This window comes from Thermobia domestica, chromosome 11 (genome assembly GCF_964235325.1).
Source record: "Thermobia domestica chromosome 11, izTheDome1.hap1.1, whole genome shotgun sequence".
Lineage (NCBI taxonomy): Eukaryota > Metazoa > Arthropoda > Insecta > Zygentoma > Lepismatidae > Thermobia > Thermobia domestica.
Window position 1 is genome coordinate 35,482,023 of NC_137464.1, and position 25,744 is coordinate 35,507,766.

The following is a 25,744-nucleotide window of genomic DNA, read 5'->3' on the forward strand; positions in this document are numbered from 1 at the left end:
CCACTAATTTTTCCATTATCATCCATTCGGCCAAACTTGCCAAAAGGTCTTAAAAATCAATTCAAATAACCTCACAAGGCAAGGATAAATAGTTTACAAGATAATATATCTCTGCTGTTAGTTGTCTGAGGCTTCTCGACCCTGGCTTCTTTTTATTACATTCTAAAACATTGAAATTTGTTTCACCAGTTTCAATACACGAATATACAGTAAATTGCTCATAGGTACGTCGAAGATGAAGACACTAATGTTAAATAATGTTTACACGACAAGCAAAGTTCGATGTAAAGGTGTCATCATCCCCGACACTATCGTATACTATCAGCCCACTTGCTTTATTGTGTCTGTATATATATATATATATATATATATATATATATATATATATATATATATATATATATATATATATATATATATATATATACAGGGAGAGAGAGAGAGAGAGATGGAAAGATATATAGATAAATAGATAGATATGTGTGTACACTTTGATTTCATATATTCCAGCCTTTAGGTTTCACAGTGTTAACCCATAACAATCCTAAAACTACTTTCCATTTTAGCGATTGGTAAAATGGTAAAAGTGTGTTTTTATGTGTGTGTGTGTATGGGTGGGTGTGTGTGTGTGTGAGAGAGAGAGAGAGAGAATACAAAATTTTAGTTGCAAGATGACATACTTCAATTGCCGTTTTCGGTTCATATAGCAAAAGAATACCGCCACCAGAGAATAAAGACAAGTGTAGACCTTACCCAGTTTTCAAATTGAATAGATGGTGGTGGTAGTTCGGTTTCTTGACCTTGTAAAAATCTTCCCTGTCTTTGATTTTGTTTGTCATCATTCCAGCCAGAAAAAAAATGACAATTCCTCAGTTTACAGCAAGGGGAATTGGGGACAAGACATTAAGGATGATATTTCTGGAAGCTCATGTATCACGATTGTTTCATTCAATAGACAGAGGACACTTTTCTATGAAGGCTTTTCAACGTGTTTTCTCACAAAGGGGATTTTCCTTTTGCAATCTATATGACCACTGGCAATTTCAATCTTGGCCATTCCCGCCAGCGTTTTCATTTTCGAGACACGAGACAAGACGAGACATTTCACGAGACGTCCCGTCTCGTCTCGTTTTCGAGACGGGACAAGTAGTCTGTCTCGTCTCGTGTCTCGTCTAAGAGGGTTCTGACCCGTCTCGTGTCTCGTCTCGTTTACGAGACGAGACGAGACGAGACACGAGAAATGTCTCGTCTCGTGGCAACACTAACTTTCTCTCAGCTCTTCAGCATCTCTGTTCTTCTTCAATGCTCTCTATCCCGTGCCATTTTCTCTCCTCCACTTCCTTTCCTTCTTTCCTCTTCTATCCTTCCTATTCTAACGTCTGATGAAGATAACGTTAAGTTATTGAAACTATTTCGATTTATTTTAATTTTAATAAATAAGTACAAATATATACAGCGATCAGAAACATTTTGATGATTTAAATACAGTAGGATATACGCAGGGGTGGATCCAGGACGAACTTTTGAGGGGGTCGGTGGATTATGCTACTTAGAGCTACTTTTAAGAGTTCCAAGCTCTGGGATTGGTTTTATTTATATATAAAATAAGAAAGTTGTCTATTCTGGTGGTGGGGCGATCGCTCCGATCGCCCTCCTGGATTCGCCCCTGAATATTCGTATATCGTTATAGGCCAATGTTCCAAAAATGGAACATTCTAAAGTTAAGAAACTCAGTTAACCACGATATAAATTGAAGTCCAAAAAAATATTCTCATCTTAACAGCACTACTATAAACTCACAAAAATATATAAATTTCAATTTTTCAAAAGAAAAATATATCGGCTATCCATTTAAAGAAAATAAAAGAAGTTCTAAAAAACAAAACAAATCTCGTTTACAAATTACACAAATTATCTAGAAATGACAATAAACAATAGTTTTAAGATAGTTGCCATAACTGGTATATTTTGAATATACAGGTACATATCTCCTTTATTTCGAGAAAACGAAAACTACGTATAGAAAAGCAAACATCTTATAAAAAATCGAACATTGGTGTGTAAAAAGAATAAGAAAATTTACATAGAGAGTCCCCTCTCAATGTGTGTTTAAAGAGAATTATCAGAGAAATTTCACTCGCTTCTGAACAAAAGCAGTTATTGTACGCGCCTTTGACGTGGGAGATCCGGGTTTGATTCCCGGTGAGAGCTCATGTGATTCGGATCTCACATTAAGCTGTAGGTCTAAGTCTCTATATAGTAACCTCTATAGTAGTATAGTAGTAACTAGTATAGTAGTCTCTATAACCTTTCTGTATAGTAAATATGAAGGAGAATAGATAGTGAAACGAAGAGAACGGATATATATATTACACGAACGGATTCCACTACACTTGTGACGAGAAAAACTTGCTCTCTTTCCATTCTCGTTTGACTACTTTTCATTTCTATCCTCTGATAATTTACTATATATATTTTCAAATGACATGATAATGGGAACAGAACATGCTAAACTATTATATTAAGAAGAATAAGTAACTTTATAACAGCGTTACATTTGAATTACATCCTTTGCCAATATTGTATTGTGTATCATTCTATTCAATAGTTTTGCGTGCCACAGTCATGAAATATAGCAGAACATGACGGTACGGTACATTTTTCGGCCTAGGAGAAGTAGGAGTCCTACTCGAAAATATTATTTTTCATCCGTGCAAACGCCCGGATAACGTGAAGAGAGTACGCTTTTGAGTGTTTGTCCGTGAGGGGAAAAGTACGGATAATGTGGAGATTTCGCATCAGAAATTATACTTTATGTTTCACTATATTTTTTTGAAGTGATTGGAGAATTGAGAAACTGTGTATTTAAACAAACCAGAACTACATACTACGGGTGTCGTTTCTTCATTATTTCCGGTGCAATTATGTAGAAGACATGACATAATCTAATGAAATTCTTACGATCACTCTGTAATGTTTTTGTTGTCAGGGGGCCTCAATTGATGTTAAGTTGCCTCATTTTCTATTGTTTGCCTGAACGCAATGCAAAATTGCATTCTAAGGCCGCACCTCCAGTGCGATTGAGAATTCATGTGCCTGTACTAGATCCGAAGTTTAACGAATGCGAATCAAGTTGCAATGTCTCTTTCAAAGCCTCAATATGAAATATTTTTGCTTGAAATTCCTACCATAATGTCTTGAAAGCACGAAGAAGACGAATGTGGGAAAATAACGTATTTTTATCAAGAAATGAGGGAGAACTTAAGAATATATATAAAACTCAAATTATGTAGATGTTACAAATTGCAGCAATATTTAAATGTTCATAAATTGTGAACTATACACTATTCATTCCCACGATTTGTAAGTATACGTGAATACATATATGATGTAATCAGAGCGGCTCTTGAAGGAAGTCACGTCGGTAAAAAAAAATAATGTTTTATTGCTTCGAACTAAAAGGAAGAAAACTTACGTAATACAGTCATTCGTATACAGCTAGTACGGCAAACTATCTTCTTTTCCCTTTGTTTGAAGCGATAAAACTTTATCAAAAACACAGTTTCTTAAAGCATCAACATCTATTTCCATCTTTATTGTTATTTTATTTTATTTTATTTTTTTATCCCACGCTTCGCGAAGTCGTCTGCTTTCACGCAAAACAAACTTTCTTCTCTCACATAGCGCTCAATTCCTCTACAGACGACTCTCCATTCACACGAATTCGGACGAACAATCCCAGCAGCTTGGGATCGTTCGCATTCGCATCTTTTCGTCGGTTTTCGTAATTCGCAAGTCGGAACTAGACCTATAGTCAAGGCATTCCAATTTATTTACAGGTGCTGGGAAATTCGCAATCGCATTCGTAAGCAATGAAGGCGCAGCCTAATTGAGATATTTTACACCATACATCACTGGCGAACATCATTGAGAGGTGAAGCTGATAAGTTCATATAATTTCAAATGTTTGTATACATAACTTCCAGGGGCGTCATTTCAGACTTCGCTTGGGAGGGGCAAGAGCACCACTGACACAACAATCTCACGTTTTGTACTAGTGTATTAGTAGACAATCTACTAACGCATATGTACTCCTCAAACTCTTAGGGGGGGGGGCAATTGCCACCAAATGCCCTCCCAAAATGACGCCCCTGATAACTTCATATTGTGAATATATATTTTTCCACATCTTTCTAAAGCAGGGTTCCTAAACCTGGTATGACTGATGGTGGTATTAATAATTAATAAGCTTTGATTTGATTTTAATTTGATTTTCAGCTTATGGGGCGTTTACACTTAGTCGATTTAGTCGCACGACTAAATCGACTCGCTGCATTTACCACTAAATCGAAGCAACTAGGCCAAATCAGATTGATGGATGTGTTCAATTATTTCAACCACAGAAAATAGAACGTCTTTTAATTCAGTTGCCAGTCGATTAGTCGCCTTCGATCAACAAGCGATTAAGTTGAAGTCCCGTTTACACGGTCGATTAAGTTGAAAGTGACGTCAATTCAACTGAATCGAACGCAAATCGACTAAGTGTAAACACCCCATTAGCATCCTTTTCATCAGGATAGGATATAAGAGACATAGATCTACAGCTTAACGTGAGATGCAAACCACATGAGCCCCCATCGGAAATCGAATCAAGATCTCTCACGGCAAAGGTGTGTACGCCAACTGCATAGCCACAAGAGTACTCTTAATATGTTTTGGTGGTACACCAGGGAAAATGTTGAGAAACCCAGTTCTAAAGGGCTCGAAACCACTTTTGTTTTAGTGATAAACCTAATTCCAAATTATGGCTTCAGTTATACATATTTTTAGTCTGTGATTACATTGCGCTTTGCGAATTGATCTTCAAATCCTCGTTTCGTACGGGCGTCCAGATACCGTAACGGTTTGCGTATTTGGAACACAAAATTTACGATGCCATAGCAATTATAATAACCTTTCGTGTTGCATTGCTGTACGTCAAGTCTGCTAAGTATGGTGCGGAATGACTCCCCGGAAGCTCCACAATTTTTCACACACTAAGAACCCAGTTTAGTATATTTTGCTTTGTGTTGCAATGTGCAAATTTGGCAAAGACTACTAAGGCAACACCCTCTTATAATGACTAAGGCCCGTGAATTGGAGTACTGCATTTGGTTGGGATAAGAAAATTGCATTTGTCTTTTTGTATAAAGATCGTCAAGAATCACAAGAGATAGGTATTAAATATGGTTTAATTCATATATTCCATGGGTTGGTATCACTGGTCAATATCTTGTTTACTTCATAAAATACAAGATTCTGAAGTGTGTGCTTTCAATGTTGAAGTTACAGTACTTTTTAAATAATTATAGTTATAATTGATATTTATATAACCTTTTAAAGTGAACTTCACTATATAAAGATATTATGAAAACATTTCTTTGGTTTCAAACAGTTTCTTTACATGTTTAACCTTGTCACATTAATAATGCGAAACTATTGTTCATATATAAGTGAATATACTGTGTTTGATTTAGTATGCTATGGTTTATGTTGTGCATAGTCTGTGATATTTGTCAATTAATCCCGGTAGTGGAGCTGTGCAAGTGGCTTCTAATATTGATATTTAAATTATAATACTCATATTAAATACGCTAAGACACGTCGAATAGCATCACAAATAGACGTAAGTTTGTTACTGTACCTCATTTCTTTTGCACGGTGTCTCGTATTTGCATAAATAGTAAATATATGAGTAACTGATTAATGAAGCTGGAAAATATGCTTATTGATTTGTATCTTATTAGTTTTCCAGTTGCCTTAATGAATTTTTTCCTCGTTAATAACTCAGTGAAACTTTCATACTTATACTTTAAAAGAGAAATGTCCAATAATTCAATGTACCAATATGATATTTATATTTTTATGTTACATGTAAACACATTATTGTGATATAGTGGAATCCATCTTTTACAAATTCAATCTTATGTAGCTACTGCTAGATCATGATCCATGCTCAATAAGAACCAATGCTCCGCTAAAAGTTAATACGTGAGTAGTATTTCAAATCTTGGATATTTTTGTTTGATAAATATCAATAACCCATAACCTTAACGTTTGCTGCTGTCTGCTCTAGAGACAACCTTGCACTGCAAAACTGTCACGTAGGGAAGCGACGTTTCTGTGTTCTGTGTACACATTGAGGCCATGTACTTTAATTTAAAAATCAAATCCGTTGCTGCAAAATTATTGTAGTGTTTCGACAAAATATCAGCACACTAATGTGCAACTATCAACTTTGATACAAATCTCCTTTTCGGTAGCTATATGTTTACCTTATGAGTCCGCGTTAAACACTAAACGGTATAACTTAAGGGAGTCATTGACTCTCGTGCAAATATTTGACATACACTTTGAGATACAGAATATCTTCAGTTTACATTAACATCGTAGGTGTGTGTTGTTTTGCTGTAAAAAGTAGCACCTCTGTGTAATTGTTTCTACACTGCGAGAAAGACACACAGGCGTATTAGGTGATCACTTCAAGCTAATATCGGATCCAGATGGCGCAAAGGCGAAGCTTGGGGGGTCTGTAGAGAATGGGCGCGTTAGTGACGGTGTATATGCTCATGATTTATCAAAACTTCATGGAGATCATAAACTTAAGAAGTAAGTTCAGAGTCAAAATTCATGGCTTAAGTTTAGAGTTGCTCCTCCAGTCTGAAGGTGCTCTTGGACTTTGCAACATACAAAAAACAGTGCTTAAAGTATTAAAAGTTCTTACATTTCACTTAACTTTAGTACTCTGTGGGCTTCACAAAAATTTAAGATGTTTTCTTCATTATTTTTGAGCATCCGTTACACCTGCTCGCCATATTTTACAACTACCATGCTGCTAAAACCTTCCGCGAATGCTTATGCATCCGGCAAATAGTACTAACTTCCACATATCTTTTCTCGTATTAAACATAACTTACATTCCTAAACATCAAATAAAAACTTCAAATTCTCATTTCTCCTGTAAATTTTCCAGATTTTTATAAGCTAAGGGGTAACTCTAAACTTAACCCAAATTCATTGTGACAGTTGACATTGCTTTTCCTTCACGTATTTCTTGATATTCGGTGATAAGTTCGACAAATATAAGTATGTTCGTTTTTCTACCTTGGAGTTTGAGATTGACATTGGGGAGAGTACCAAAATGTACATTTGGTTTGAATGCATTACGTTGCGTTTCATTAAACTAGATTAGGTTCAATTATAAGTCAGTTACCTTCGAAACAGATGCTTATTACTTTTAAAATTTCGAATAGAAAATTGCTATTTGTGTATAAATACGGTGTTCGTTTGTATCTATAACATACAAGCTATAGTACAAAAACATATCAACCTCTGCTAGGTGGCCACTAAGAAGCACGAATGATATCTAAGTGAACCATGGCAGGGCGAAGCTGATGCCCGCCCGGTAGCGCAGGGATTCTTCCGAAGGGAACAGGCGCGCCAGTGACCGTGGGTTTGCAGGTGTGAGAGGGTAGTTAAAACAGCTGGGTTTTCGGTTATTTCATATAGTAATACTTCACTTGTAAACAATACACCGTGTCTTTCAACAACTGACGCTCGTTATTTTTGTATAATTATATAAAACTCAAACAGCTATTACACAATCTTGACATATACGCACCATTTCCACACTGCTTTTTCCGCCACTAAATCATAACAAGTGTACCTCTCCGCCAAATAGTCCCTTGTGCCTCCGCGTACAGTGCCACTTAAAACATCAAAAGCAACCGACAACAGCCACTTTCGTAAGTTCGGCTATTCCTCTCACCTGACTTTCTCTCACTCTTCCACACAAACGAAAATAAATTCTCCAGTCTATCAGGTAAATTAAAAAAGAAAAAGAAATTGGTCCGGCGATGCAGCACTTAACCCATGATATTATTTAATATTTCAAACATGTCAGCAAGATATGAGAGAGAAAATAGTTATATGTCATCAGTATAAGAAGTCTAAAGTTCATCTTTTTCTACACTTAGGAGAAATATTTTCACATTTATCTCGTACGGCCTATTTAACATTCAGCCTTTCAACAACCAATGAAGTTCGGTATGGAAAAGTAAATATTATGAGGTCGTCATGCAAAGCGTTAAAGAGACAAGTATTCAGAGCATTTGATTTTACGAAATTAACAGCTTTAATAGCCAGTGATAATGCTGCTTCAGGTTTTCTGGTAAAGCTTTTGCAGCTAAGACTTGCTTCTGAATTAAGGAGTGCGAAGCAATAATTATAGTTTCTGTTCTTTGCCAACTTTATAAATCCAGACGCTAATGTAACATGCTGGAGCTCCATCAGTACATATTTCTACAACTCTATCCCAAGACAAATTATTTTCAACAAAAATATAACTTATAGCAGAAAAAAAAATTAGAAGATGTCTCCAGAGTTTTTGGTAACAATATTTCTTCCATTAACGTCTTTTCATTTATAAACCGATAGTACGTTATTAAATGACAACACTGAGATATGTCCGTGGAATCATCACACTGCAGAGGGGCCGCGGTGGATCAGTGGTGGAGCGTTTACCTCTGGTGCATGGGGTCCCGGGTTCCATCCAACCTGCTTCCGCCAAGTGAACTTTGTGGTGGACAAACACCGTGTGCGTGGGTTTACTTGAGGTTCTCCCGTTTCCTCCCACTTTCTTCATTCCACCATTTCATTCATTTCTCATTGTCACCGTCTCCTTTAGCTAGCCGGCATAAAACGTAAAACTCAAAAATGGTACGTAAAACTCAAAAAATTCATTCCATCACACTGCAGGGCAAAAATTGGAGTTTTTAAATTTTTTTTAACCTTTTCAGCTAGCCTTTCTTTTAAATGCAAGGCCATTTCATTAATTCTACGTTTGAGAATATTGTTTGAAAGCTATTTTTTTCTTTCTTTCCCAAATACAATTCTGGTTGCCTTAAGCATGAGAGATGTGATAAGCGTCTCACCAATAGTAGCCTATGAGGTTTTCTTTATCTTTCACTGTTAGAAGGGAAGGTTCATATGATGCTTCTACCACCTTCTCATTTTGCTCATGGAAAGTTCCAAAGGAGTCTAATTTCATACGTTTCACACAATAAAAAATATAAAAAAGCATCACATTTGTCTTTAAAGGCTGCATGTATTGTTGATAAATGTCATTGTAATCGGAAGGGCGGAGAGCATCTTTGCTAAGAACAGCATCCTTAACTATGGTACCTGAATATCATCTTTAGTAATGAACGTAAAACCATACTTGATGTAATCTTCACTATACAATTTTCTCTTTGAAGTGAAAGCTGCCATTTTACTTCACACACACTGGCACAGACAAGAAATTACATAGTAAATGCACAGCACCACAAAATGGTAAGAACACCGTCCTGAAAAATTAATGAAACGAACAATAGCTTACGAATGGTTCCAGTGCTGCATTCAAATTAATTTACAAGGATCTAAATATGTATACCAAATTACGATTTTTCTTGCGGTTGTTTAGCTTACAACTATTATGAATGTTGTAATAAGAACGCGTTAAATTAGTTATCGTACAAACGCAAAATAACTATTGATTAAGGACTTTGGTTTCATAAGGACCAAACAGTTTATGAAGGGGACGCCAAGTAAACAAGGTTGGAAACCACTGAGCTAGAGCTATACACAGCACCAATTTCGTTGTCTTACTCAATTCATGATTTCTGTATTCATGCCTTAAGGGCATTGTGTGAGCATTTACGTATAATGCGTAACAAGACATTGATATATAAAAGTACATACGTTGAAATAGCTGTTCCGTACTACAACGTGTCATTTCTCTACTTATAATTTTAACTTTATTTTGTATTTACAATTTGTCCAATTCTTATTCCAGATGGATCAAGCGTTGAAAAAGGCGGAGACGATGTGGACTATGCTGGATCACCTGGCTGCGTCTGATCCTCAAGGCTACAAGAATTTTGTGACAGGCACAATGAAAGAAGCGAAAGAATTCCTCAGTCCTCCGCAGCCTCACATGTGTATTCAGGATACGATTGCTGTAAGCATTTAGTTACATAGTAAAGATTTTTGGATTTCTTGGTTAAAATTAGTTGTACTCTGTTAATTTATAAGACTATAGCGAAACCTCATAATAACAGATACCGACGAGACATCATTATTTGTCTGTAAATGAGAAGGTTCTTATAGAGAGATCACAGTTAATGTGCTAATTGTATGTAGTATATTCAGTAAATATATTAGTTATAAATGTAAATATACGCTAATATCAAAAATTCTGTATTCGAGTTTCTGGGGAATATCGAAACAGGGTAATATTTCTTGTTCAAATTTTGCTAGGGCTAGACCCGTAGTACTCCCCACATCACGCCGTAAGGATTACAAAATAAGAAATATTTTTAAGAAAAAAAGCATAATGACGAAAGTAATACTATATTGTACGTGTTATTTGTCGTATTACTGCAGGATACGGTTCTTCTCTGGATATATATAGGAATAGAATGGAGAATATAAGCAGTTACGTACAAGTTAAATACAAAATTCTAAGAATAGACCAAAATGACTCTTATGACTTATTAACAACTAGGGTTTCCTGGTCCCTTTTCTAACCTTTAAAAACAACAATTTTACTCTAAATTTTAAAGTATGCGCATTTTAATTAATCAACGACGTATAAAATATGAGTGTGTCCTTTTTTTCTTGACACGCTTCGCAACACTAGACACTACTATATGGATTGAACATAATGCTCTCTAATTTTGGTGGCGTTTTATCAACTGTTTGTTAACTCCTGTAGGGATGATAAAAATGCGTCCTTGCATTTAGAGAAAAAAACTCGTGATGCAGTTGCTGGTTAACGACGCCCCACTCCATCCCTTCCCCAAAAAGGAGTACTTTTTCAAACAATTGAGACCAATGTCCATGGGCAGTTTCAATTAGTACTTTTCGTAATTGCACTGAGTTCTCGCAGCCTCTTAAATTATGTAAAATTACTTACAGTTTGAGTTAGTCCCTCTTTGTAAAATTAAACATATTAACTGTGCGAAAGATTTCTAAATACGTATTGGTTCTCTCAAGCTCCTCCCGTCAACTGAAGACGATAGCAACAATGTGATTTGTGCATTTCTTTTGAGCCTCGATCTGTGATTGGCTTAGAAAGGTCAGATGATTATAACCATGTGAGTATTACAAGACGGACCTGTACCTTGAGCCCGTGTGATCGCAAAATAATCTATTTATTATGAATTATGAACAAAGAGAATATTGTCCTAACGACAACAAAACTGCATATTTTCTTGGACACTTTGAGTTTGACTTCTGGATTTCTGTAAGTATGTAAAATTTAACAAGAATAAAATATTACACATAGCAAAACACCAAAAAATATTGTGGGCTTCCTATGACGGTAGCAACGTCAATGCGTTACTTAACAAACAGGATAAATTTACGTACTGCAGACCCGTGGTTTTCTACTCCTACAATACGAAATATTTCCTTATGTATTTGCGTTTCCATGTATATTATACCACGTAGTGGTTTGAACGAAAAATGAATGGAACTAAGTGCAGTACCCGAGGCACTAATAGGTGTGTGTGGCAGGGTAAGCCTTGTTGCTGGAATCCATTTATCCAGCAGTTGGTGATTTACTTTACAACTCAGTCGTCTTTTTTAACAGTATGAACTATCCTCTCTACTACGTCGTTATTAAATGGTGACTAAGGGGGAGAGAGAGAACTGTTATTTAATATCTCTTCTCTTGCTATACTTACTGAAGTCATAACTATGGTACAGTCCATTGTCCGACTTCGAAACAATCACATTAGGAAACCTTAGTACATGAATTATTTCCAAACAAGTAGGTGTTTGTCGAATTTACTTACGTATTCTTAACAGTCTAGAACATTCATACCATTAGTAAAAACAAAATACCGAATAACCGAAAATGGTCTAGATATACGTTGTTAAAACCCTCAGAACGCCAAGATGGGTCACTTTTGACCCGTATAAGTTTCTCGTAAAAGTTTTTCTGAATAGACTCAACAGCTATATAACTCAATATTTTAGATAACACACCATACATAATATACATGACAAGTCAATCAATGTAAACGGCGCCTATTCTCATTTCTTGAGAAACAAAACTCATTTCTTATGAGAAATTTACATGAATCAAAAATTGCCTCATCTTGGCGTTCCGAGGATTAAGTGAATATTCAGGGTGAAATCAAATTTGGAACTGTCATTTAGGCGGTTATTGACAAACGCCTGTGGTACATTTCAGCAGATCAGCCACTAAACATCAGACATTAGTCAATATATGTATTCTTAAATGTAGTTCATGCAATTTCTGAGAATATGATCGCTAGTATCACATAGGTAGTGCCAAACAACACTTCTACAATATACAGCCGTTAGATAAGTCCAACTGATTGTGTATATATATATATATATATATATATATATATATATATATATATATATATATATATATATATATATATATACGAGGGTCATGGCAACTATTTTTTTTTTCTCGAAAATGGTAATGAATGAAAAATTCTGAAATATACAAATGGAAGGTTGGTTCATATGTAAACATTACATGTAGGGAGATGGATGAACACACACTCCACCATAAAGATACAGCACAAGAAAATAGAGGAAAAATTTTTTTGTCGTTTCAAACGTGTTTTAGTGGTATTTGCAACAGTACACAATAGTACAGGGCAGAAACACGTACCTGTAACATCTTAGAGTCCCTCGAAGTAGTCTCCCAAAGAATCCATCAAACACTGTAAACGCTGTGGAAGACGCCGAATAGTCCTACCCATGGCCTCATCGTGATTGAATCCTCGGATCCCACGCGTGACTGCTGTAACAGTCTTCACGTGTTCGAAAGCGTGTTCCACGCAATGGCTCTTTCAGATTTGGTATGAGATCATAATCGCAAGGTGATAGATCTGGCAAATACGGTGGATTCTCTAAGATGTCACAGGTACGTATTCCTGCCCTGTACTATTGTGTACTGTTGCAATTACCAGTAAAACACGTTTGAAACGACACAAAAAAATCTTTTTTCTTGTGCTGTATCTTTATGGTGGTGTGTGTGTTCATCTTTATAACTTAGGCCTATCCAAGTTACAGTCATAAAATACAGCAATTAATGTTATGGTGTTAAATGACTACTCACATCCAACACTGAAACTCATTCGCTACTAAATAATATGAATAAGTTTCGTCAAAAATTCTATCTATTGACTGCTGAACTGTTATAACTTTAATCACCATTATTGTTACATAAAACGACATAAAAGTAAATCTAACAAACAAATCATAGTATACAGTACATAGAAAAACAACGGTATATCCAATAATCAATAGTTCCTGTTAACCTTCCTAACAGTGTAAAAATTGGAAGGCCATCCGATAGAACCCAACCTTGTAACCTCACTTTTACTTACTATTTACTATTTAAAATGTATACGTATTGATAATAATACCAAAATATAGTAATTTATGTTAATTGGGCCGCTAGTTTAGCAACTGTCAGGAATATTCCTACAAATACTAAGAACGAAATTTTACTTAAAATAAAAAGTAATATTTATTATTCTTTGGCCACGGCAATCTGACTTATCATAAACCTGTTAATGCTTCGTCTTTGAATGCTTGAGAATCCTATTATTATTGCTAATTAAAATTTTAAAAAAATAATAATTTCTCATAATTGGAAGTACACAGACGAATTCTTACGAAATAACTTTCAAAATGGAAAGAAATTATCTAGCTAACTACTGAAATAAGATTTTGTATCGATTACATTAATCTTTATTCACAGCAAATTGTATACAAATATTTTAAAAACGAGGAAAAAAATCTGTAATGAGTATCTTGTAACATTTTCCATAATTAGAAGCTTTGCTTTATATATAATTAAATACAGACTTATTATTTGCTGAGCAAAACATTATGTTTTCGTTAAAAATTTAAATATTTGTGACAGTTTCGCCAACTAACTCTTTGACTTCATCAGATAGAATTATTTTAAAGTAAATATACTGGATTGTAAGGTAAAATTATTTAAGGTATTATATTCAAGGCAGTACAAGCACAGAAGCATAAAACGAAGAGCGAAAATCACACTCCATACTTTCACTACAGCTTCAACAGTGAACCGAAGTTGCTGAACGACAAAGCTTATATATGTTCCGACTGCTAGGGAAACGTATGTATAAGCATACACAAACAATGTGCTGGGGAAACTTACAACAGTGCTTAGTGGCAAAACAAAAACACAAAAAGCCAAAAGTGTATAATCAGGGAAAATTTCTTTCACTTGGAAATTGTGTTCCACAAACTTCCAATACAATTCTTTGAGAGGGAGATTCTTCAAGCCACTTAATGTATGCTTGAACATTGTAAAATCCCCACAATTCTTGCCTTATTTACAACAGAAGCAAATATATCAACAATCCCCTCCAGCTCGGAATTTCCATAGGTAGCAAGCAAGTTTTTCTAGGGATGTAGGGTACTTCTTAGGATTAAGCATATGAAACGAGTTTAAAATGTCTAAATTATCAGTTCGGAATGTTGCCTCCAAATTTCAATTAGATTAGCAATGAACTTGTTCCTTACATTTTCAACTTGCCGAAGATAGATTTCAGATGAAAAACGAAACTCTATATCCTTGTATTTCATAACATCTTCGTCTTGATCATCAGGCGCAACATAAGACCGTATTTCATCTAGAAATTCTCCTACACTGGGTCCTTGAATACTCTTCAGTTGAAAAACACTTTCTTTAGTGGCATTCACCAATGGCTGTATCATTGACAAGTTAATCTCATGTTTCTGGAAACTCTTACACAACTTTTTAAGGCATGAAAGAACTTCTAAAAGTAATTGTGTAATATAAACAAAGCGAAATGATCTTAACTCACTGTAGAATGCTGTTGCAATTGCATTTTCGGACGACTTTTCTTGTTCAAGTTCACTTACTAGCGCTTCCCAACATCTGTCCACAGCCTTTACTACTGAATAAAGTGACAGCCAACTTAAAGGCTTTGGTTCCTTTAATGATACAGCTTCACATTTTAGTACTTCCTCAAATTCCCGAAGTCTTATTATATCTCACTGCTGGATAGTACTTGTACAGCTGATCAATAGTTCTTTGGTGTTTCTTTAAGCCTTCAATACCCTGAGAAGCTTGAGAAGCTGCTAAAGTTACTCTGTGTGCAATGCAGTGGATCTGTGCTCAAATTGAAGAGACATCTCGCAGTTTAGCACCAACACCGTTAACTTTTTTTTCCCCACCATTACTGCAGCACCATCAGAAGCCAAATCACACGCTGAAACAACTTTTTCGTTTCATGAAATGTCATACTGCTGAAACAACTTTTTCAGTTTTCTGAATAAAGTCTGGGCTTCATCATTATGAACACTGTAATTACCAAGAAACATCAGAAAAGTTTTACCATCCATTGAAGACTCTGTTGTAGCAAACACAGCTAACTTTTTGAAATGGTTGTGTCAGTGGTTTCGTCTACATCAGTCCAATGTATGGAGACTCTTTCAGTTTTTGTTTGACATCATCTTTCAGAACGGAGCATAAAGCAACTTGTAAATGAAGTTAAGAAAACGTTTTAATAATATTTGCACAACATATTTTACACATTTTTTTCTTGTTAGTACCATATCGCTTTGTCGGTACTTTGTTAGTACTGTATCACTTGTACCGTGTAGGAATAACACTACAATTAATTTGCTGAAATAAAAGAGGGTAAAATGGGTGGGAGAGTGGCAAATAACAACTCAAGATAGAAGGGACTAGTCTAGGGATAAGTCACACAAATCTCTGTCCAATTGACTTTATATATGTTTCTTTTCTGAAATTATATGGTATTGTAAGATCAAGATTATTAATACTTATGTTCAACATAGAGCAATATTTCGCATCCTTTTAACCTTTAAACATACATACATACAAATGCTATAGCGTTAATTAAGGTAGTATATGATTTGAACCTATTTAGTTTAACAGAAATGGAGTAAAATAAGAATTATATGGGAGAAAAAGGGGGAAGATAGGGAGCACTTTGTAATCTGTTGACGTTAAACAAGCATTATGTAAGAACAAGACGCATTTTTTTTTTTTTTTTTTTTTAAAGAAAAAATAACATGCTCTTGTACTTATAAAGCATTGTTTATATGTTCAAAGTGTTCTTTATGCAGCGTTGCTCGTTAATGCTTGTTTAGTGTGAACAAGTTACCAAGCGCACACCAAAACCATATCAGAAATGATAAGTACATAAGAACAAGGCATAATTTTATTTTCTTCTCAATGGGAAAAATATTGTGTGTCCTTGTACTTTGAAAGCATTAATATTCAAAAGCTTCATACTTTGTGTTAGTAATACTCTATTTGTTGCCTAAAAGCTATTTTAGGTTTCGTTCAACAGAAAGCCAGTTACCCAAACAGGTTTCAATGTGTGCTCGACCCAATAATTGCTTCCCTTTTTATTGAGAACACTTACCTGCATATCATTGACAGCAGAATGACATTTGTATTGCGCATACGATATCTTCTTAAGATGTTCATTTCCATTCATTGGCTGCAGTTCTATTAGTGACTGAAATTTATAATTAGCTATTTGTATCTTTGCTGACCAAGACGCAGGAGCCAATACAGCATTCTTGCCTACATTTTCTTCTTTCATCTCCTTCTCTTTGCGTTCTAAACTCTTTTAACTGCTGCTTCCCATTCCTGTTTTTAATATTACTACAAGACTTTGTTTATGTATTCCTGAACTCACATGGCGAAGCAATGAATAGCGCTGAAAATTCTTTATACCTTGTACAAATGCCTCTGCCAACCTAATTCCTGTAGCAATACAATCTCGGCATTTCAGTACATTACCGTCACACTCTAATTATACAAATTCAGATTTCCAAATTTCATTAAAATACTTTTTTGCATGGTCCAGAACTACTCTCTGATTTTCGTTTAGACATTTTATGAGAACTTTGAAAAAAATCACACACTCCGAGAATGCAAAAATGTTCAACCACGCCAGACTTTAGACTGCTGGCACACGTTACTGCTTACAGGAAATTATGGAATACTCCTTCTTCTTCTTCTTCTTGTTGCAAAACGGAAAACTACATTCTGTGGCTTTAGCATAACTAACCAGTTTACACCAGGTTGATTCAATCTTGTTTATTGATACGTATTCATCAGTACACCAAATTTGTTCTACAACACATCACGTTCTTACGTATTTACCTGAGAATAAAGTGAAACACACACCTGCCTATGTTTTTTTTTTTTTTTATTATTATTATTATTATTATTATTATTTTAAACCAAGCAGACGTATTGTTTGGAACCGCAAATGTGAGTTTTGGAATAGGTTGAGAGCTGAAGTGACGACATTACTTGACTCATCCATTAATACCTATGAGGTCTGACAATTAAGTTCCCAAACCCGCCACCGTGTATGACTGAGGGCAGCACTATACGAGCAGTTTTGTATTTTTCCAGAAGCCTATTGTTTCAGTGTCTCACAGCAGCGTTTGCGTTGACGCGTGGTAGTTTCGTGCTGAGTGACGTGCATTGTTGTTTGTGCTTGCACGCAGTGCTGTAGTCCTAAAATTTTCAGAGGATATACGCTGTTTTGTGATCATCTATGGTTGTCATTAAAGATATAGAAGACACTTTTTTTTAAAAAATGAAACACATGTATTAATTCAATTAAAATATAAAGGATACATTATTGTTTTACAGTGTAAAAGCATTTTATGCCATCTTCTAGATGACACTTCTTACTTAAATCACCACTTCTAAAAACTCCCACCAACCATTTACGGCACCATTCGATTCATTCCGTGCGCTTCACTACTCCGTCCCATGCATCTTAAAACCACAAATCCATTTATCATAAACAGACCATAGCAATATATATTAATGAAAGGAGGAAACAACCGATGTATTTTACACACCACAATCCTTTGTAGGTGCGAATTAAACAAATTACAAAGTGAAAAAGTGGCTTGACTGGACTGGGACTCGAACCCGGGATCTCCGGCATACCGTGCCAATGCGTTGATCACTACGCAACCCAGTCCGCTTCCCAAAACAGCCAAACACTCTGTCACTCCTGCAGTCGGTGCTCTCTACTCACATCACATGGCATTGTACCACAGCCTAAGCTGCTGTGCTTGGACAATCCAGTGTCCATATATTGAGAACACCTTTAACGGTTGTGATTTCATATATATTAATGAAACGAAGAAACAACCGATTTATTTTATACATCACAATCATCTGTAGGTGCGAATTATCATTGGAGTCATGGCACAATTAAATAAATAAATAAATAAATAAATAAATAAATATAAACGAAACAAAAGTAGAACGTACTATAAGCTTTGAAGCAAAAGGTACACTCTAATGACTACGATTAAGCAGAGGGTATACGCCGTGTACCCTCGACTACAGCTCTGCATGCACGTTAGTGTGTCGTGAAAATGAAATTGGAGCAGCCAACAAATGTGAAATTTTTGCTGAAACTGAGAAAGAAGCAATGTCCAATGAAATACAGGAAATATTTGAACAGGTTTACGACGAAAATGCCATAAAAAAAAAGCAATCTGCAAATTGGTTAAACGATTTTCGGAAGGGAGGGAATAAGTAACTGGCATCAAGAAGGTGGGGCGGCCTATAACGAGTCGAGTAGACGAAAAGATTACCAAAGTTCTCAAATTGTGCGTGTAAATCGGCGACTGATCATGTGATTCATAGGAGACAAAGTGAACATTGATAGAGGAATTGCGTGGAAAATTTTAACTGAAGATCTTGGCATGAGCAAAGGATGTGCCAAAATTGTCCCAAAAGACCTCACCGATGAACAAAAACAAAGGACTGTAGAAGTGTACACAGATCTGTTGAAGAGGAAGCACAAAATTTTGCGCGCAATAATGAAAGGTGATGAAACCTGGGTCTTCGCTTATAATTGAAACAAAGCGATAGTGCTCAAAAGAAAACAGCTGACTCCCCACAACGGAATAAGTTCTGGCAATCAAAATTACTAATTAAAACGATGGTTTTTGACATCAGTGGGATCGTACACCATGAGTTTGTACCGCGAGGTCAAACAGTATTTTGGAGTCTAAGATGGTGAGACGCAAATGAGTAGAACTTTTCGGGAGAAACTCATGGCTTTTCCATCATTACAATGCACTCGCCCTCACAATACTGTCCATACGGGAGTTTTTGACCAGAGAATAAATAACGGCAGACCATCCACCGTACTCAGCTTATCTCGTCCCCAAGGATTAAAACACTATTGAAAGGAAGACATATTGATGACATTAAGGCTAATATTGTGACATCTCTGAAGGACATTCCAAAATAGTGTTCCAAAAATTCTTCGGTAGGCGCTGGCATCAGTATATAGCTTCCTAAAGGGAGTACTTTGAATGTAATCACATTTATATTAGCACGCTTTATGTAAAAAGTTTACAAACTTAATTATCAGATCTCGTATTTGTATTGAAACAATAAGTTAGTGACAAAACAAGATTGTATGTGTAAACTGAAATGGTAATTTACCGTCATTATTATTTTCAGTGCACCGGTGAAACATGTTACATCAATGTTCTTTCCTGGGCGAAAGTGCCACCTCCCAAGTCGTACGAAGATCCTGTCCCCCTTCATGGTGGCATGCAAATGAGGCATCATTCCAAGAAGTTGTTTATCGTAGTAGCAAGTCCTAAAGTCCTTGACCAATTTGGTAAAAAAGCCACAAATGTCCATGATCAAGACACCCTTGTACAGCTTATGTTGGATTTCATTGAATCCATGAATCAGGGTATACAGTTTAGAAGAAAATATATCATATTGAAAAATCAAGATATTGTTGGTGAATTAAAAGATGTATGGCACATTTTACAAGGCAAATCGAAAGGATCTCACAAAGAAAAGAAATCTGGACTGTTAACTTCAAATCCCGCCTCTTTGCTCAATGAGCTTTCGAATATTACAGGTGACATAATAGATGCCGAAGCACTACAGTGTATAAATGATTCGATAACAAATCAATCGTCAACATCCAGTAAACTTATTGAGGAGGTACCTGAAGGTAAAGAGAATATTCACTCGTATGGATCGAAAGGTGCAGTGTCAAAGAAGACAGTGAGCAAATCCCAAAAGACTGTGCTTCAGGGTGCTGGTGACGCCGATTTTGCTTCAGGCGATAACGATAGTGATAAACAATGCCCAGAACTACCACAATGGGAATTGCACAGAATTTTGTCAGAGGAAGGCAATATGTGGAAGCTGAGAATCCATTTACCAAAGGTTGATAATGTGGAACAGTGCAATCTTTTGGTATCCCAGGTAGGTTAAAATCTTATGTCAGCCTTTAAATATTAATTGCAATGTATGGTGGAAGATATTTTTATTTACCCAGGTAATGATCCAATATCTTCATTTAGGTTTTATATGTTAGTTGTTTTATCTATAGTTCTGTATATTTTCACTGTAAATCTTTGTTTAGTATCAAAGAGTATTAAGTTGTTGATGTAATGTGTGATGAATGTTAAAACTAAGTATGAGAGAGTCTATAAGTACATAGTCATCGTCCTCAATATTATCCATGGCCAGACTTCTTTTCATATATTATTTTTATTTTTATTTTTAATGTAGTTCTGAGTTATTGTTGGTGTACTCATGTGTAATTGTTAAAACTTTAGCTCACCACCTGAATGTTACTGTCAGATGCATTGTAGCAGCAGTATGGATTGTCATGATGATATGTGTTTTCTCTCTGTGTGTGTGTGTGTTTGCGAACTTGAAAAATGCCTTGAATTTATCTGGTATGCTTAGAATTTTCTTAGTTACTTTTTTAAATAACGTGTTCATTTTTAAAATAAAAGAGTGTACTAGGCTCGTTTGGAAAGTAACTTCCGATTAGTTACTGTGCGTAAAGTAGTGAAGACAGCGCTACCATCTTTGCACAGATGTTGCGGTAGATCAGTCTGCATCCAGCCGTGGTAGAGTGAAGATTGTCTGATCACTAGTTCCACTTTTGTAGCGTGTCAAAATGTATGCTGCAATAAAAAAGAACGCCAAGTGCGAGGTGCGAGCTGTTATACGTTTTCTTACGGCAAAACAATATTCGGCAGCAGCTATTCATCGTGAGCTTTGTGCCATGTATGGACGAGAAATGATGAGTGAAGGAGTTGTTCGTGAATGAGTTTGTTCATTTAAAAGTGGATGAACAAACATACATGACGAAGAGAAGAGTGGCCACTGATGAACTCGTTCAGAAAATTGATAGAAAAGTTCGTGAAAAATTGATGTGTCACAATCTCGGAGCTTTCCGATGAATTTCCACAAATTTCCCGGACTGTGTTATATGACGTAGTGACAGAGAGATTAGGCTGCAGGAAGTACTGGTTCAAGGCATAGGCGGGAGATTTTTTGCTGATGGAACTTCTAAGCTAGTGCAAAAATATGATAATTGCTTGAATATTTATCGAAACTGTGTTGCAAAGTAGAGCAAAGAAGTACTCTTCAGATGTATATAAATAAATTCTTCTTAATTACTTTTGTATTCCTTTTTTAACCAATCGGAGGTTACTTTTCGAAAGACCCTTGTATATTTATAAAGAGGACATAGTTGGCCAATTCTCACACTCAGGTTTTTTTTTTTTTTTATTTTTTTATATATATATATATATATATATATATATATATATATATATATATATATATATATATATATACAAGAGAACACGAATCTTCAGTTTTACGGTGACGAACAAATAGTATTTGTTTGGCGTGTTGTATTAACCAAATTTGTTGTTTGTTAATGTTGGTGTTATATTTAATTTAATATCGTCAAAGCCTTTGAAGTAAGTTATGAATGGGATATACGCAATTTTTGAGGTAGTGTAATATAATACAATCAGCTTCCCAGGAATACCAATCAGTAATTAATATTACCTTCTCGAAATTACTTAATGTATTAATAGGATGCATATTTAATATCAACAAAGTTTGTAACCAAGTAAACACCCAGTAGCAATCTTGACCGTACACACTTCGATATCTTATTTTCTCCAGTATAAATTGTTTTAGGAAATCAACGTTGATTGAACCTTATCTGTGAATTTCACGCACTGTCTAAGCAACTTAAAGTAAACTGTCCTCCTTCAACAATGCATGTGCTTCTTTACCATAGAAGTAAAATCTAGATGATTTGCTGTCAGGTTGTTCTAGGTACCCATCTTTCTACATGTGTGTTACTTTCTCTTTACGTGTATTAGAGCTCCTTTGTGGCTAACTGAAAGCGTACACCTTTGACAAGGGACATCTGGGTTCGATTCGCGGCGGAAGCTCATGTTCGGATCTCACGTTAAGCTGTAAATTCACGTCTCATATAATCTCGCTGCTGAAAGGGGTGCTAAACTCAAATCAATTTTGTGTGTATTCGCGGATAAACAACCACCGTATTATAGATTTATGCCAAACTACCCAAAGCTTATGAGAATATTAATACTCGATTGCACTCTAGCATTTCTTGTCATCTAAGGTATCACTATTTCCAATGCCGAAAAACTGTGCTGGTTATTAATTTTTAAACTGAAACATTCACTAATACTTCCAACTAAAGTCAGTCTTAAACACCACTAAACCACATTAATCAAATATATTGATATTTCAACACAAGCATATATATTAAAATACTTCTCTTCAGTAGAAACTTTGTACTAAATACTGGACAGTTATCATTCATGCTCTACAATTAATTAACTTATTAATTAACGGCATGCTTCAGAAATTCGGAGGTTCACGTATAGTCTCGTAGAAGTTGGTGAGTGGATTCTATCCTTTGCCACTCCAGTGCGGTTAGGATTTTTATACCTACTTTCGTAAGATAGAACGCAATATTTCCATGTGAGCTACAGTTTCGACAAATTGGTTTAATTTTATCCTAACTGATCATGGATGAGTCTACATTCTGAAGTGATGTGTTATGTAACTTGTGTGTATCTATCAGTTTATTATTATTATTATTATTATTATTATTATTATTATTATTATTATTATTATTATTATTATTATTATTATTATTATTATTATTATTATTAAATTCTAAGTTCACGGAAACCTGAAGATTATGTTCATCCTACAAGTTGCCACGTAACGTTCATATCTGTACAGAACATCTGGCAGTTAATGCTTTTATATATTTTTACAGCATTTCTACTGACCTGTAAGAACAGTGGAATTTTTCATTTTTTTGAAAATTTTGACTCCTAGGTGTAGATTTTTATGTTATTACATGTTTTTATTAATTGAACTTCTTTTGAGAAATCTATTTTACCATTTTCTCGAAAGAAATCTTGTGGAGATGCGTACTTTAGTCAGTGCACTAGTAATAATATTATGCCATTCTCTCTAAAAAGTGTCTTAATAAATTATTATAAGCATAATAACTTTATTACTCCAAATTTACATTATTTGATTTTAGAACACGTTTTGTATAAATATGGAAAATCACTAAATGCACCAATACGGGTAACATCGCTTACACTGAATCTCACATTGCTTTCAAAAATGTCTTTTGTTTAATGAGTGGATCGCGTTACTAGGACCTTCATAGAAACATCTATACTTGTAGTCATTGATGATTTCAAATTTTCCCACAGGAAATTTCAGTATAGAGGGCTCTGCAAGAATACTGATAATCCACATTAAGCACAATCAAAGATAAAGCCTCAGGGGGAATTTTTTAGCTCTGGAGGTGACAGTCCCCTCTTCCCAGGGTTACACTGAAATAGGCACTACCTGCAGTGTTAAGAAAAGAAAGGGAACTGTTAATAGTTAAATGCACTTATTGTACGTAGATATATAATTGTGGGGTGTTCAATTAGTGATGCTCCGTACAATTAGTGATCTATAATCATCACGTGGTATTAGTATATTGTGCAATTTTATTATTTCCACTGGCGTTGCTGCAACAAAGCATGTGACGAAGTTACTGCAAAGTTTGTGTTTGCTTCTGATAATGGATACTTGATTTCTGTAGCCGAAAGTATAATTTATTGAAAAAAATTTATCTGCATATGAATATTAAGAAAGTAATTAAAATTCTTTATTATGCGAAAATGTGTTCCGTACGTTTTGTAAGTAATTATATGCTCAAATTGTTTTTGCTATACTTCTCTAAGTACTGGAGAGGTTTGAGGAATGCCTTCGGGTCTCATCCTAAACGAAGGAAAAATCCCAAGCGACATCTCCTCGCGCAAAACTGGAGACTGTTAGATTATATAAAGCTGAGGTTAAGGTTACTGCAGTTGAATGTGTTTGAGAGCAAGTATTCGTTAGCAGAGATGTAGCAAAAGATTGATTTTGCGATCAAACTCCTTGTAAACTCTTGTCTTGAAACTATGATTAATATCTGCAACATCACAAACGACTTCAGTCTCTCTAGCCCACATGGGGGGTCAGTGCCCAGTGTGAAGTTGAGAAGTCATCACGTAGTTGAGTTTCTAACTGAGATGTAGGTATTTACCCCAACACAACTTAGTTGAAGCTGAAAAGAGAGATATATATTTAATTACTAACGGTATTGTATCTGCTTGATGACTAAACAGTCGAAAGCGTCGTGATGTACTCTTAGAAAAACATGCGTTACGAGCATGTCAGGTACAGTTTTGAGTACATTAATGGAATGAAGCAGTGTAATTTGTTGTGACATTCATTTATGACTGAAAACAGGTTTATATCAAGACGTTGCCTTTTTAACACGTAGTATGTGCATTTTTTAGAACTGTAGTGGCGTAGTCGATAATATGTCTACCTATCAAACGACACCTTTGGTTCGATTCCCAGTGTCTGGAATTTGGGTACTTAAAGAAGCATGTGACGTAAATGTGGTGCTGGCTGTTTATCATTTTCTGTACGTGCTGAGTCATTAACGTAGAGTCTTACTCCGCATTGTCCGTGAGCTACGTCTGTGTGTCCCGAACGGAAACATCTTTATTCTTTATGTTTATGGATTTTTGTATCGCATTAATTAACGTTCTATATTCTCCTTATGAATCCTCAAGTTTTCTGCTAATGTGAGACTTTTTCACAGTTAAACATCCTTTTTATTGTTGTGTAATCTTGCATCTTTATTTGTTTCGTAGAATTCACAACTGATGGTGAATACCGTTCTTCTCCTTCCTTTATTTATTTTACTTTATTTTATTTTATTTTTTTAAGACGCACACAGGTAACAAAATTCGCTGAAATATGGTATATCCTTCAGGTTAAATATTTCCACCGTCTACTGAACGTCTCTAGAGGAGTCATATCGTGTTCGAGCCTTCTAAATGCCACCAAAGAGGAGATTAAATCGGAGCTTGCTGACCAAGATGATATAGAAGTAGCTCGCCTCAAAAATAAGAAGTCAGGTGAACTCGTCACTACTCAGTCACTGATTCTTATTTTCAGTTTGCCTATACTTCGGAATACGTGAAAACTAGTTATTATCGGCGTAAGGTTCGTCCCTATAATTCCAGTCCCCTAACCTGTTTCAAGTATCAATACTTCGGGCAGACTAGCACATCATGTAATGCGGGTGCTGCTCTTTGTGCGAATTGTGGCCGGAGTGGTCATGGTGCGGAATTCTGTACAACGACCAAGCCGCTTTGTATCAACTACAAAGGTGAGCATTCTGCTTGGTTTCAG

The 25,744-nt window shown here is 35.5% G+C and overlaps 1 protein-coding gene across 1 annotated transcript in view; it reads left to right on the forward strand.

The window, feature by feature from the left end:
• Positions 1–5,396: 5,396 nt before the first annotated feature.
• The window catches only part of LOC145664036 (PIH1 domain-containing protein 2-like), a 32,555-nt gene continuing 12,207 nt past the window's right edge, over positions 5,397–25,744 (forward strand). Inside the window, exons 1-3 of the mRNA XM_081730356.1 lie at positions 5,397–5,665; positions 9,875–10,039; positions 19,628–20,395. Of these exons, the coding sequence (XP_081586482.1) occupies positions 9,875–10,039; positions 19,628–20,395 (933 nt within the window). The 5' untranslated portion in view covers positions 5,397–5,665. The remainder of the gene's footprint in view (positions 5,666–9,874; positions 10,040–19,627; positions 20,396–25,744) is intronic.